This window comes from Neofelis nebulosa, chromosome 5, assembly GCF_028018385.1.
Source record: "Neofelis nebulosa isolate mNeoNeb1 chromosome 5, mNeoNeb1.pri, whole genome shotgun sequence".
Taxonomy (NCBI): Eukaryota; Metazoa; Chordata; class Mammalia; order Carnivora; family Felidae; genus Neofelis; species Neofelis nebulosa.
The window spans coordinates 1359468-1375237 of NC_080786.1; the positions used below are offsets into that span (position 1 = coordinate 1359468).

Consider the following 15770-nt stretch of genomic DNA (forward strand, 5'->3'; position numbering starts at 1 on the left):
AAGAAATTATTTTCAGATAAACAGCAACCATTCTCTAGCTGGTGGAATTCAAGTGGGCAAACATTGGAGGAAGGTTACCTACCTACTGCGGGTGCATCATATTCATCACCAAGCAGAATTTCTGGAGCAGAATACGCAAGAGATCCACAGCTTGTTGTGAGCTTCTTCCCTGGTTGAAATTTGTTGCTGAAACCAAAGTCTGTCAACTTTACAAGACCTTGTTTTTCGAAGAAGACTACATTCTCTGGTTTTAAGTCTCTGTGAACCACATGGAGTTTATGGCAATAAGATATAGCATGAACGATCTGAGCAAAGTACTTCTTGGCCAAATCTTCATTAAGTCCCTCTTCGTGTTTCATTATGTAATCGAACATGTCTCCTCCATCTCCAAGTTCCAGAATAAGATAGAGTTTGGTCTGGGTGTCAATAACTTCATACAGGCGTACGATGTTGGGATGCTGCACTAGTTTCATGCATCTCACTTCTTGGAAAAGATGACCAGTGGCTAGAGTGTCCAACTTTGTCTTGTCAATAACTTTGACTGCTACTTTTTCACCTGTAAAGACGTGCCTGGCAAGTTTAACCACTGCAAAATGACCTCGACCCAAGGTTTTATCCAGATCATATAATCCAGCAATCTTTCCATCATACCCTCGCTTGAATCCTGCCATGCTGGTCCAACAGAAGAAAAAATATATAGACTGTTCAAAATGGATCTTCTCATATAAGAATATTTGGTGAAAATAAGGAATTCATTTTCAGTGTCGCCACGGACACCTACAAAATAAGAGAAGAAACAAAATTAAGTTTCTGTAGCTTTTCCTTTTATAGTTTCCTTTTTTTTTTTTTTTTTTTTTTAAGAGAAGCCTGAAGTAAATAAATTGAGACATAAAATGAGTAAGGGCCATATAACAACCTGTTTACATATTTTGGGTTTATATTACAAAGGCTGAGAATTTAAATACCATATTAAATTTTGCAAACTGAAAAAAAAAACTGATTTGTTGAAACAAGTTTTTGGTGATGTCAGAAATAAGAAACCTGGCAAGTTTGATACACTATGTTTAAAAAAAATTTTCCCCCAAAGTAATTTCAATTAGTGTCTTAAAAAACAAGGCAAGAATTGACCAAAGGGAAAACAGAATAAACATTTGGACAGAAACCCAACAACTTTTTCCTGTTATTCCAAAACTAGCACTATTTCCTGTAAGTACCAAAAAAATCCCTTTAGTGAAGCCTCCTCTAGTTAGAATTCCAGCTGGAATTCCCTTCCCTTCTCCGTTACCTCCACAGCAGCTTGGACACCACCAGCCCACGAGGTCTTATTCTACAGATTTTCGTATACACCATTTCCCTCCTAAGACCGTAAGGTTCTTGAGAACTCTAAGGTTCTATTTTTTTCCTTCTACCCTCCCCTCCCCTAAACAGTGTTTTACATATAACAGGTAGTCAATATTTTGTTACATTTTGAAATTCAACTTCTTTGCAAAATGTTTACATGCCAATTGTTTGCTCTTGCGTCACTAGTGCCTAGAATGGCAACTGACACACAGTAGGTGCTTAATAAATGTTTGCTGACTGGTACTCGCTCTTTGTACTTATCAGTTATGCCTCTATCACAGTCTTCAAACTGTCAAACCAAACTCACCACAATCTGTTTATATTTCAAAAACAAACAAGCATGCATTTTTTTTTAATTTTTTTTTTTAACGTTTATTTATTACTGAGAGACAGAGAGAGACAGAGCATGAGCAGGGGAGGGGCAGAGAGAGGAGGAGACACAGAATCCGAAGCAGGCTCCAGGATCTGAGCTGTCAGCACAGAGCCCAACGCGGAGCTCGGACTCACAAACTGGGAGATGATGACCTGAGTCGAAGTCGGATGCTTAACTGACTGAGCTACTCAGGCACCCCAAACAAGGATGCATTCTTAAACCATCTTAAAGATCCTTTGGTTTTAAAGACCATATCTCACATGGCATTTAAAATTCTAAACCTTTATTATGTAAACTCTAAATACAGAAATCAGCTCTTATAAATGACCTTCAGAAAAACAAATGTATAAAATCATACAAATTATCACTTTAAATCTCACAAATTCAACTCCCACTATTATTTTTTCTGACCAAAATTTAATAGAATTATTATAAAATCCAATGAGGAATACAGCCATCTCCCAAGACTAGCTCTCTCCCATGAGTGCATACAACCCTTCCCCTCTGCAAAGTCTCTTCTAATGCTCCCAGTATATACTTTCATGTTTCCAGTTGTTTTATTAAGAACAGTAGTTACATCATTTACTCCCACTTAGATGAAAACATCCCAAAAAAGTAAATCGTACATAGAACAAGGTGTTTTTTTTAAAAGCACTAGCATTACATTCTTTCAATCTCGTTTTTGCTTAAAAGAACAGAAGAAAAGCGAACATTAAAAACCTATTATACGTATTTGTGTAAAATGAATCAAAGTGCTGCAACTATGATTCAAACTGTTCTTATTTCAAAGCCCACGTTCTTTATAAACATTTAATCACACTAAATGATGTTATGCTTAGGGTAGTATCTGGAGAGTTAAAGTACCAACTATAAAAGAGGCATAAAGTCATTCCCACATGCAAACTGAAATTATCTGAAACACCTATCTGGAGCCACCCTCAAATATCTATATTAGCTGTCAGTATGTTTATTAATATGTTTTTTATATTTTAGTAATTACCATAATAATAAATATAAGTTACCACTGAGTAAGTATAATATCTCACTCATATACCAAATTCTTTACATCATCCTCATTTAATCCTTACAAATGCCCTCAGAGATAGGGATTATTAGCCCCATTTTGAGGCACAGAAATGGTCAGTCACTTAGCATAGTCTACCAGGTCCGTATGCAAGACTAGGATTCAAACCCAGGACCACCTGACATCAAAATCTGTGCTTTTAACCACTATCTACACTGTTTCTGCAATCTAAATGATTAATCCCGTTTATTCTATAAAGATTTTAAAAATAAGAAACCAACAGTACTACATACAGGTGTTGGAGAAAAAGCAAATTTCTTCTATACTGTGTATTATCTTGTCATATAAGCTAATAATTTTAATGACAAGATTAACAGGAAAATCCAAGTGGAAAGATGTTGCTTTATTTGGACAGTAGTTCCCCCAAAGAAAGTTTAATTCAGGCATATTTAATTTTCAAAAATAGCAACTCTAAGCTAACTCCAGGGGGCAGAAAACTATCTTTGTATCTTTAATTTTGATTAATTATAAGGGCAGTAATTATTCTTAAAGTTCTACCTCAGTCTATTAAGTTACAAGCTGGCAAATGCAACTTAAGCTTTCAAAACAACTTTTAGGCTGCCCTCAAGTGATATAATATTTGTTTTTCTCATCCCTTTAGTTTAGATGTATTCTTGTTAAATGGCATATAAATCAGATTTTAGAAATAAATTTGAATTTAAATTAAATTTTACTTAAATTAATTAGGTCATTCACTTTGTCTTGTTACAAAAGTAATAAATGTGTATGTAAATGAGGGGGGGAAAAAGTAGTTTTTCAGAGTCTCTGACACCCAGAAACAATTACAATTAACACTCTGCAGTTTCTCTTCCCAGAACTGTGCCAGCAAAAGGGTACAATGAAAATAGTTTTTAATCCACTAGCAAGTTCACGGGAAAGAATCTAACAGGGTCTCTTCATGATGAGGCTACCTTGTAGTGAAAGAATAATCATTTTCACTACCAAGGAATGTACTCTTTTTGTAATTCGTTTCGTACACACAGTGTCTATGAAACCACAGCGGTTTACCAAACACCAGGACATTATGATTAACTGAAGGTTGAAAGGAAAAACATCCTCGTTACTGATCACCTCTTTAAGTACTAGCCTACTGGGCAACCCAACCATCAAGTACATTTTGTGTTCGCACAGGAAGTAACTACATTGTTTTTTGATCTTTGAGGACCTTGCAGGGCCTGAAAGTCATGCTGAACATCAACGCTGAATGTTAAGAGGTGGCTTATACAGAGTGCAGGTGCCTCTAATGGCTCCAGGACACACCCTACAAACCGCATACTGAATAATCCTTGTTACCACTGTGTTTTGTGAGTTGCTTCTTTTTCCTAAAGGAAAACACAGAAGGAGATTTGAGTTTAGTTCTACTTGTTTTAACTTTGCTTAGAGTCAAAATACACATTCTAAGGCTGGATCCAGACAGACATAAAAATGGCAAGTATGTCTTTAGTGACCCAGCATCCCAGGATCTTTCTCCCCTCTGTGAATTACAACCCATTCAAAGAATCTTGAGGAAACAGAAATTTAACAGTGCACACATAAACAGAGATTGTTCCAGGCGGCCAGGTCAGACAGATGCTACTAGAAGGAGGAGGAAGTAATAATAATAAACACTGAATTCACCATTTTCTAAATGCTTCCTGGGTAACAGGCTCCAAATCCACATTTCACTGAATCAAAACCAAGAGCCCGCAAGCTAGGCACAATGAGGCTTGACTTGCCCAGTAAGCAGCAGGAGGCAGTTCCAATCCTGCCCCGCCTGGTTTCCAAGCCCAGCCTGCCTGCAGGAGCCCCTGCCGGATCATGAAACGCTCACTCCAACAGCCAAAGAGGGCGACCTTCACAACATACAATCTTCTAGCAGGCCAGCAGAAATCAATTATAATGCCAGCACCTGGGAACACACAAAACACCTTCACACGGAGGCTTTCCATTCGATAGGAAAAAAGAAACTATCACTATGAACACAGGGCGCTGATAGCTAAGGCTGTGGCATACTGGCTGAGGTGCCTCACGGTGCTCTCCACAACACTGAAATATCCCACAAATACTGAAAGGCCTAAGCATTCACACTAGGCCAAGGCGATTTACACAACACACCAAAGGTGAGCATCCAGGTAACCCTTAAGCTCACACTTAGGGCCTCGTCTAGAGACAGGTAAACCCTGGAACGCTTACCTGCTCCTTCAGCTCCAAGAAGGATACGGCAGCTCCTGCCATTACCCTTGCTTCCCTCTCTCCACCAGCCCGTCTCATCCAGCCTCTAGGCAAGGCAGTGTGGTAGTCCAGCGTGGCCGAACACTGGCTCGGAGCGCCGAGGACTGGATCTGAAACCCAGCTCCCCTATACCAGTCGCCATGGGCCCTGAACAAAACCTGACCTCCCTGTATGATCAGTTTCCCCATCAGAAAATGTTAGTAGTAAGAGTACAAGTTCACAGGTTGTGGGGAGAATTAAGTGAGTTAGTACAGCAAAAAGGTTTGCAATTAAGCCTGACACAGAGGAAGCAGTAAACACTAGCTACCACCACCACCACCATTATTGAAACGATGGTGTTCTCCTTTGTCCAAATAGAAAAGCTTTTACTGTTCCACCCTACCGCGAGAGAATGAATTTACAGAGCTGTCCAGTTTCCTAAAACATATTAAACTGAAAATGATGGATGTAAGACTGTAATGCAAAGAAAACAGTATCTCTAGTTGGGCCTCAAAGTCTGATAATTTTTCCAAAAAAATCCCACAAAATCTAAGTATTTGCTTTTGAAATATCAAGAGGACCTTCTTTCAAGTCTACCCTTTCAAAAAGAACTAAATGTTCCTTTACATTTTTTTCCCCGAAAGTAATATATTCTTACAGAGAATCTAGAACATATAGACTAGGAAGCAGGAAGAATTAAAAGGCATCCGTAGTTCTACCACTAAAGATCAGCGCCATTAACATTTTGGCAATCTTTCTGCAAATATTTATACAGTTTCTTCTTTGTTTTCAAAGGTGTGATCATTCTACACATAACTTTATATCTTGGAACCTACTTTTTTCACTTGACATAGCACTTTCCTTTTAATATTTTGCTTCAATTATGAAGTTATGAAAGAAATATCTGTACAATATAGGGAAAAATACAATTAGAACATATAAACTGACAAAAAGAATTTTTTCTTACAAATCATCCAATTTTCTACTGTCTGAGACAATCTCTGTTAGCAGTTTGGTACAAAGCCGTTCAAATTATTTTCTAAGTATAATATATGCCAAGGAACAAATTTTTTTTATAAAATGGAATAATACAGACAGACACAAAGAGAGAGAGAGGTTTACAACCATCTTAAAAGTATTTCTCTCTACAAGTTGATAAAAATTCACTTTAGAAAATTTGGAAAATGCAGAAAAGCACAACATAGGAAGAAAAAAATCACCTTATACTTTCTTTTTTAAATTTAATTTCTTTTAAGTTTATTTATCTTGAGAGAGAGAGAGAGCGAGAGAGCAGGGGAGGTGCAGAAAGAGAGGGAGGGAGAGAATCCTAAGCAGGTTCCACACTCCCAGCACAGAGCCCAACACAGGCTTAAACTCACCGTGAGATCATGACCTGAGCCGAAACCAAGAGTTGGACGCTTAACCGGCTGAAGCACCCAGGCGCCCCCATTCACCTTATACTTTCATCCAGGATGACCTCTCTTCATCTTTGAGTATATATTCTTCATACCTATGCTTCTTACAAAGCTAAGATACTAGATGTGAAGTCTCACAACTTTTTCCTCTACTTTATATAATGAGTATTTTCCCACCGCACTGAATTCTTCTACGTCAATATTTTTAACGACTACATAATAAAGATGATATCTTTTAAAACAGCAAGACCACTAAATGGGGCCCTTCTAAAGCAGTCTTACTTAGCGTATGCTTCCACATGCACATAACCGGGCTGGACCAGAATGAAACAGGCCAACTAGCCTCAGAGCGTTTCTAATATGGAGATTCATGTTTGAGAAACAACCACCAGTACATGTTGCAAGAATATACCGATGTTCTCCCAGCTAAAGAGAAGCAAACCGAAGTGTGCGGGCGTGGCTGGAGAAGAGGAAGGAAGTGTGGGTGGCCCGGCACACATTTTGCAAGCTGCTGCAAACAGTTGTAGAACCAGGCTCTGTTCAACCTACTGTCATTTGGAAGGCACCCTGCTTGGCTGGTCAAATTCACTCTTAGACTGGAGATTTGCATGGACATCACCACCACTACAGTGTGGTCTGTATGTCAAACAGATACACGGACACACTACTCACACCTCCCCCCACCAGGAGAGGGGAGGACAAACGGCACACTGAACACCGCCACCCGTGGCATAAGCAGGGGAGTGGAAATGAAAGGGCCACATGCGTGAACTAGGCTACTTCTACTGCCTCTCCCCATTTTACTTGGGATATTGTAAATTTCCTCCTAAAAGCAGACCACCAGCAGTTACATGCACAAAAACCTCCCAAATTCAATGCTTAAAAAAAAAAAAAAGATCCGTACCAATGCTCTCCCTCTAATACAGATAACTGAAAGATGAGTTTCGCAAAGCCACACTAAAACTGCATTTGAGCTCGTTACATACGAAAATCATCCGGTATCTTTTATAGATACCAAAAATGAAAAGTATAATTTCTCCTCACGGAAAATACTAGGCTAACCTGTGTGTTTATAGAAAAATTAACGTAAGTGGAGAACTGACTCTCGATGAATACCACCACACTGATCTCACTGCTACAATTTCAAAGATACCCGTAACAAAAATGGCATAGGCTGAAGAGAGTAGACTAAATCCTCTGAGAATGTCAGTAACCCCCAGGTCAAGCAAAATAAACACAACTCTACACGCAGTTGCCACTGCCGTTCCGTTTGTCCAAAGTAAACAATATTCCACATTTCTAGAATAGCGCTCCTCCTCCTGGGAGTTACCGATATAAGCCATAAATCAAAGATGAAGAAATCACAAATAGGTCAAGAGGTCCTTAGTTATGGAAGGATCCAGAGTTTTTCACTGATCAGCTTGATATTACCACATGGTTCTCACGTAGCATTATGTGGTCACCAGTCTGCACTCACCGGATGGACTCGAGATAGAACTATAAATTCAAAGGTTAAATTATTTATTATCAGAAATGTCCAAGCAGGCAAAATTATACCTCCAAATGTCTAGGAAAGTATTTTCCAAGGGAAGGTAACCGCCTACTATTCTGCAAGTTTTCTTCCAAGTGGTCACTTTTAACGGACACCTCAGGGGCAACTGAGGTGACTAGGACCGGCGGGCTAAAAGGACTGCTCTGCTCTTCAGGCAGTGACTGGGTCACCAGTGCAGATCGATCTCAGGAAGCACTGACTTACGTAATTTTACTTTCCCTAAGTGAAACAAGCAATGGCCCAGGATACATCAAGGAATTTTTTTTTTTTTTTTCAACGTTTATTTTATTTTTTGGGACAGAGAGAGACAGAGCATGAACGGGGGAGGGACAGAGAGAGAGGGAGACACAGAATTGGAAACAGGCTCCAGGCTCTGAGCCATCAGCCCAGAGCCTGACGCGGGGCTCGAACTCACGGACCGTGAGATCGTGACCTGGCTGAAGTCGGACGCTTAACCGACTGCGCCACCCAGGCGCCCCACATCAAGGAATTTTAATGTACCCAGTAGTCAGGCAATTTATTAGCTGATATAGAGTAGTACTATTTGCAAAGAGGAAGGGGTTAACATTCAAGCCACAAAACTCGGACCAGCAGTGCAGACAGTAAGTTCCAAATTCCGAAACGGAATCTGCCTCTTGTTAAAATGATGAAAAATGCTAAGTGTGTCACCATTTCTGGTGACAGCCTGGTATAAAAGTGCTCACATAACACATAGTGACTTAAGCGAAAGCTGGTATGTAAAAGTTACTCCAAAATAAATAAAGGCAACTCACAATTACTCCTTGTTGCCAGGAAAACAATGAAAGTGGAAGTTGGGAGAATTTAAAAACTTAGTAATCTAAATCTCTCTTCCAAATTTTTATTAATGCTGTCAAAATCCTGTCATCTTTTTCTTTCCTTGCTGATATCATGATGAAGACGCTCATTAAAAAAAAAAATGGTCACAAAAGAATACTGGAACAGAAAAAAGTAAACTAATCTATAAACAAAAATACTGGTCTCTAACATTTCACTTTTGCTTAAAAGACTTAATCATTTGAAGGGCGCCTGGGTGGCTCAATCAGTTCAGTATCCGCTTCGGCTCAGGTCATGACCTCGCAGTTCATGGGTTCGAGCCCCACGTCGGGCTCCGTGCTGACAACCCAGAGCCTGGAGCCTGCTTTGGATTCTATGTCTTCCTCTCTTTCTCCCTCTCTGCCCCTCCCCCACTCATGTTCTGCCCCTCTCTCTCCCTCCCTCTCTCGAAAATAAACATTAAAAAAAAAAAAGACTGAATCATTTGAGATGCTTCTACATTGTTAAGCCTGCAAATTATCTGATTTCTGAAAAGCAATGTGGTAAAACATATATCAAGAACCTTAAAATAATACTCTTGATTTGATAATCTCACTACTAGATACACATTTTAAAGGAAAGAAGATGTTGAAAATCTTTACAGTTAACAATGTTCAATGATATTTATGTATGCAAAAAAATTAAATAACCTAAAGGTCTACAGTAAGAAAACAATTAAATAAATCACAGTATACCTAACATTAACACTATGCAGTCATATTTTCAGGCTATTTAATCTCATGGGAAATTCTCACAATAAAATGTTAAGTAAGAAAATTCATATGCCAAATTTCATGGCATATGATCTCAATTTTTTAAGCGTATAATTTGTCTGCATATATATTTTAAAAATACCAAAATGTTAAGATGGTAAGATTACAGAATTTTTTTCTCTTTATGTTTTTCTGTTCTTTTCAAATTTTTGGCAGTGAGTGTGTGCTGCTTTTATAACCTAAAAAAGACAGAGGTTATTAAAATTTTGACTTTTGGGGAGGCTCCTGGGTGGCTCAGTCGGTTGAGCATCCGACTCCTGAGCTCAGGTCATGATCTCACAGTCCATGAGTTTGAGCCACGCATCAGGCTCTGTGCTGACAGCTTGGAGCCTGGAGCCTGGAGCCTGGAGCCTGGAGCCTGGAGCCTGCTTCGGATTCTGTTTCTCCCTCTCTCTCTGCCCCTCCCACACTTCCCCTCCTCTGTCTCTGTCTGTCTCTGTCTCTCTCTCAAAAATAAAAAAATAAACATTATATAAAAAATGTTAATTTTTACTTTTTTGTAAACAATTATCCAATTTACTTTTCCACGAAGATCTATGAAAAGACTAATTCCCCTAAAAACATAGTGTCCAAAATCTATTTATGTCATCTTAATAAACAAGACATATTCAAGGAAAGATTTTGCTTCCCTTGCGGGACAAGGTATGCAATTCCTTCAGGCTGAGGAAAGAAGAGGAACGCTGAGCCTATTTTCATTAGCAAATATTTGAGCCCTAATTGTGTAGGACATAACACAGTATCCTTTACAATTTTACAAATAAGTTATCTACATATAAAAAGATAAATAACTACACAGGTTAGTCTGGGTGAGGCGTGCCAAAGGAAGAGTAGAGGACTCCAAGAAGGCAGGATCCCAAAGACAGGGCAGCCCACAGACCAGAGCTTATCCTTGAACAGGGAGCAGTGGAACACCATTCTCGAAACTGGGGGAAGGAAACAGCAGAGCGTGCATACGGCTGGTTTCAGAAAGGACAGTATCAGCTTGGGTGCAGTTATGATTTGGGGTAGACGTGAGGTAAGTCAGCAGGGTTAAGAAGGCTGATCCTGAGAAATACCTAATGGCTTACCATTTGGGCAACTGTGATGAACTCTGACTTCCTCAAAACTCATGGAAAACTTGCCATACTCAATAATTCACCATATATCTATCTTTGAATTACACTTGTTTCGTTAAAGTGTCACTAAAGAGTTAAAAGTGCACAGACGCAGCTTCTAACCACAGAGCTGATAAGAGGTCTGCCCACAAGAGTAAAACTCTAGATAGTAACGTGAAAGCAACACACAAATAAGGTCATTGGAGGATTGAAACCAATTCTAAAAGCTCACTGTCCACTTTACAGTTCGATAAAACAGCAGTTTTTGTTTTGACTCCGATCAGATCTCTCATTATCAACCCTACTACCAGCCCAAAAATCTACTACTAACCTAATTACGATTATACAGATAGGAGTCCCGTCCCATAACAAAACCACAGTTGACTTTGTTTCATTTCAAATTTTAAAAATGTCTTTAACTGCCACAACTGCTCCTTTTAGAATGCCAGGTTTGTAATAATGCAGGTCTCAAAAAGAGTAAACCATGTCATTTCTGGGGATCTATGTAGGTAGTGGACTCCACATTTGTTTCATCACTTATTCCTCACAATCAGCAATGTCATAGAAATATCACACCCATTTTTACAGATGAGAAAGCAGGACCAAAGAAGAAAAGGACTTCTTTGCCCCAGTCCTACACCCAGGAAAGAGCTGCCTAGGTTGGACTCCAGGTTCCACTGACTCTTGGGTCCTCCATTTTTTCCTGCAACAATACAAGACGTCCCTTTTACCCAGGCCTTCCTAATTCCAAAATAAGTCTATTTGGGGGTGGCTGAGTAGCTCAGTCGGTCGAGTGTCCAACTTCGGCTCAGGTCATGATCTCCCAGTTGGTGAGTTCAAGCTCCGAATCTGGCTCTCTGCTGTCAGCACAGAACCGGCTTCAGATCTTCTGTCTCCCTCTCTCTCTCTGCCCCTCCCCCACTCATGTGTGGACGTGTGGACGTGCTTTCTCTCTCAAAAATAAAACAGACACTTAAGGGGCGCCTGGGTGGCGCAGTCGGTTAAGCGTCCGACTTCAGCCAGGTCACGATCTCGCGGTCCGTGAGTTCGAGCCCCGCGTCAGGCTCTGGGCTGATGGCTCGGAGCCTGGAGCCTGTTTCCGATTCTGTGTCTCCCTCTCTCTCTGTCCCTCCCCCGTTCATGCTCTGTTTCTCTCTGTCCCAAAAATAAAAATAAAAAACGTTGAAAAAAAAAAATTTAAAAACAAAAAAAAAACAAAAAAAAAAACCAGACACTTAAAAAAGTAAAAAAATAAAAGAAATCTATTTTGCTATTTCTCGCATTCCTCTAATTCTGATATGCTAAGCTACTTACCTAGCCCGGCAATCAATTAAATGGAGGAAATTCCCTAACATCACCAAAGACTTAGCTAATAAACATCATTAACAAATAATTCCATTACAGACTTCTTGAAACTTCTTTTTAAGAAATGAAATTACAGGCAAATAACTATTCAAAAGACAGACTGAGATATTTACTGATCATGTAAAACTGGAATGGCACCTTAAAAATAACTTCACCTTAGAGTTTACACACAATTTTGCGATGGCAAGAACAGCCAGTGGCACAGAACAGCCAACACAAAATAAGTAATTCAGATAAATTTAGGAGGTTCTCTTTTCTGCTTAAAAATTGTATCCTTTCCGAAACGCAATTTTAATATACTTTGCAAATTACATTCTCTCCATTTGTTTCTGAAAAAGCATTTTCCTTTGAAAGAGGATTAGCAAATACCCATAAAACAGGAGAGCAAAGGACAAAATCAAGCCCTGAAATGGAGACTGAATGAATATTCTCACTCCACATTTTCTTTAGTACACATAATACTTTACGCCAATAACGAGAGAACTGTTTCACTTGCAGAAAATGAGGTAAAACAGAAAGCCAAACTTTACTTTAAAATTCAATCACTCTGCTTTTGTCCACTGTTTTTTTTTAATTTTTTTTTTTTTCCAACATTTTTTATTTATTTTTGGGACAGAGAGAGACAGAGCATGAACGGGGGAGGGGCAGAGAGAGAGGGAGACACAGAATCGGAAACAGGCTCCAGGCTCCGAGCCATCGGCCCAGAGCCTGACGCGGGGCTCGAACTCACGGACCGCGAGATCGTGACCTGGCTGAAGTCGGACGCTTAACCGACTGCGCCACCCAGGCGCCCCAGCTTTTGTCCACTGTTATATAAAAGGCTATAGAGTATTATGACTATTTTTTTTTTTTTTTAATGTTTTTTATTTTTATTTTTGGGACAGAGAGAGACAGAGCATGAACGGGGGAGGGGCAGAGAGAGAGGGAGACACAGAATCGGAAACAGGCTCCAGGCTCCGAGCCATCAGCCCAGAGCCTGACGCGGGGCTCGAACTCACGGACCGCGAGATCGTGACCTGGCTGAAGTCGGACGCTTAACCGACTGCGCCACCCAGGCGCCCCTCTGACTATTTTAAAAAGAGATCCATGAACAGTACGCTCCAGCTTCATAATCTCTCCGTGAATATTCGTTAGTATATCGTCCTAAATCTGAAATGAACTTTATCTAGGTAAGTTACGCTGCAAGAGCAAAACCTACATTATCTAAAACATAATCTAATAAAGAAAAACCAACACAAATGAATATGTATTTTTTAAAATCTTTTTTTAAAGTTTATTTCTGACAGAGAGAGAGAGAGAGAGACTGCTAGGGAGGGGCAAAGAGACAGAGAGGGAGACACAGAATCCGAAGCAGGCTCCAGGCTCTGAGCTGTCAGTACAGAGCCTGACGTGGGGCTCGAACCCACGAACCGTGAGATCATGACCTGGACCAAGGTCGGATGCTTAACGGACTGAGCCACCCAGGCACCCCGGATGAATACGTATTCAACCCAGTTTATTATTCAAACATTTCCCCCTAGCTATGCAATATAAAGACAATATACTGGCCTAAGAGGTGTGTACACAGAGCAGGAGGAACATCAGAGAAGAGCTGGGAGGGTATCCTAAATTTCAACATTTCAAACTACCACATGGTCAACCTTTTTTTTTTTTTTAATGATTTATTTTTCAAGGGGAGAGACAGAGCGTGAGCTGGGGAGGGGCAGAGAGTGAGGGAGACACAGAATGTGAAGCAGGTTCTGAGCTGTCAGCACAGAGCCCAATGTGGGGCTCGAAGTCGCGGGCCGTGTGACCTGAGCCGAAGTCGGACACGTAACCGACTGAACCACCCAGGCGCCCCGGTCAACCTTTCTTATAATCCTCACCACAGAGGTGCACTTTAACAATGATCAAAATTCATTTATTCAGCAGATGTGAGCAACGGCATCATAGCAACAGAAAGAGTACCACAGAATCTGGAGCCCAGGAAGTTACTCAACTTCTATGAATAGGTACATCTCAATCTATAAAACAAAGATAATCACCACCTTGGACAGTTATTATGAAGGTTAAGTGGGATAACACATATTAGCAGGATGTGAGTAGGATCAAAATCACCCACTGTTTTTCCTCCAACTTTTCAGAACTGGCCTTCCTCCCAGGAGACTCTGACATCTGAGAGGGGTTATATGCTTAGCTCCCCCCTTCTTTTGATATCCCCTAACAGGCCCGAGTTACCCCCCTAACTAGACGCCTCTACTGCACATACCAGGAAGATCACTGCCACAAGGTGTGTGCAATCTCTTACAGGGACAGATAGGCTACAAGAGGCGTCCCTTTCCCAAAAGCTACCTTGGAGAGTTCATTCAGGAGGCGTCTCAGAGACATTCATTTTCTCATCTGAGCTAAGAAGTGAAATTGGTGATGACGGGGAAGAGGCTTTTCAGAAGAGAAACCTCAGAGAGCTTACTGTGACCGGGGCAATAATGCATGCAGAGCATAGGAGATGAGATCAGACAGGTAGGCAGGGGCCAGATACCCAAAAGGCCTCGTATTCCAAGCAAATCAGCCGCGGTTCCTCAAGTCTGGTGTGCCCTTACCGTGCTTCAGGGCCCAGCTTAAGGTCAACCCTCCTGAGCGTGTCCTTGCCCTCTGCACACCCCCACACACCAGCTCCCGTGCCCTCTCACAGTGCCATTCCTTTCCCATCAGGGCCCTTATCACAACTGCAGTTATAATTACTCAGGTGATTATGTGAGTAACCATCTGTGTCTCCACTCAGCTAAATGAGAACTTCAGTCCGTGTTAAGGCCCACGTCCATTTTATTCCGGTCTGCATTCCAGGGCCTGCCCAGTATAGCATCTACCCAAAAGAGAGAGATTCATACTATTAAGTGAACAAACGAAAGCTGGCACTAAGAAGCCAAAGAAGAATCCTGCACAGGGGAACGACAATCAGAGATGACAGTTACACAAACCACTCTGGCAGCAAAGTGACGACCAGACTGGCAGGGCGAGACTACAGCTGGGGGGACTACTGAAAACGTCTCCAGGCAAATGATCGCTTACTGACCTACACACGGAGGCCGCCAATATGCGGGCAGTGATGATGAGGATGTAACGGAGGAGACCCACTCAGGAAGCAGAAGCCAAGCGCTCAATGCGTGGGGCGAGGGGAAGCCAAGAGGGAAATCCGGAACGGCTCTGGCGGACAGTGGTAGCAGAAGTGGTGCCATTCACTCAGACGGGAAACGCGCAGGACGGGAACAAACATTTCCTGAGCATGTACTACATGCTGGTACCAAGTGAAGACGTGCCCTCAGCTCCCAAATTCTATGATGGAAAAACAATTTAAATTTAGCCCAGCTGTATTACAATGGCTGTTACCAGGATGATAAAACCCAACAAACTGAAGTTTGGAGTTTTGAAGTTTTTTCATCAAGACACCACTTGGGTACACGGACTATGCATGAGGCATTACTTCGGTCTGGGGATGCTGAAATCAAAGAAGTGGTCTCTGCCTTCCAGAAGCTGAGTCTTCTCAGTTTGAGAAAAATAACTGCATGTCGACAAGGAGACCCTGAGCCCCAGGGAGCCTATGATCTGACCGTTTCTACGACCTGTAACCCACGCTTCTGGAGCACAGACTTGATAACCTACATGACATTTCCAGGCCAATACACAGCCGAGGGGGTATTTAGATAGGCCCAATCCTGTTTTGGGCCTAGAGACGCTGCAGAACCTAAAAATCGCAGCACAGGGTCTGTGAC

The 15770-nt window shown here is 41.1% G+C and overlaps 1 protein-coding gene across 4 annotated transcripts in view; it reads right to left on the minus strand.

Moving 5' to 3' along the window:
• SNRK (SNF related kinase) overlaps positions 1 to 15770 on the minus strand; it is a 60295-nt gene that overhangs the window by 41073 nt on the left and 3452 nt on the right. For 2 of the 4 annotated variants that reach the window (XM_058729205.1, XM_058729207.1), the window contains one exon: positions 83 to 777. In XM_058729205.1, coding sequence (XP_058585188.1) covers positions 83 to 671 — 589 coding nt within the window. In that variant the 5' untranslated portion in view covers positions 672 to 777. Of the gene's footprint in view, positions 1 to 82; positions 778 to 4058; positions 4121 to 15770 lie in introns of all 4 variants that reach the window. The other 2 variants (XM_058729208.1, XM_058729206.1) reach the window with 2 other exon arrangements.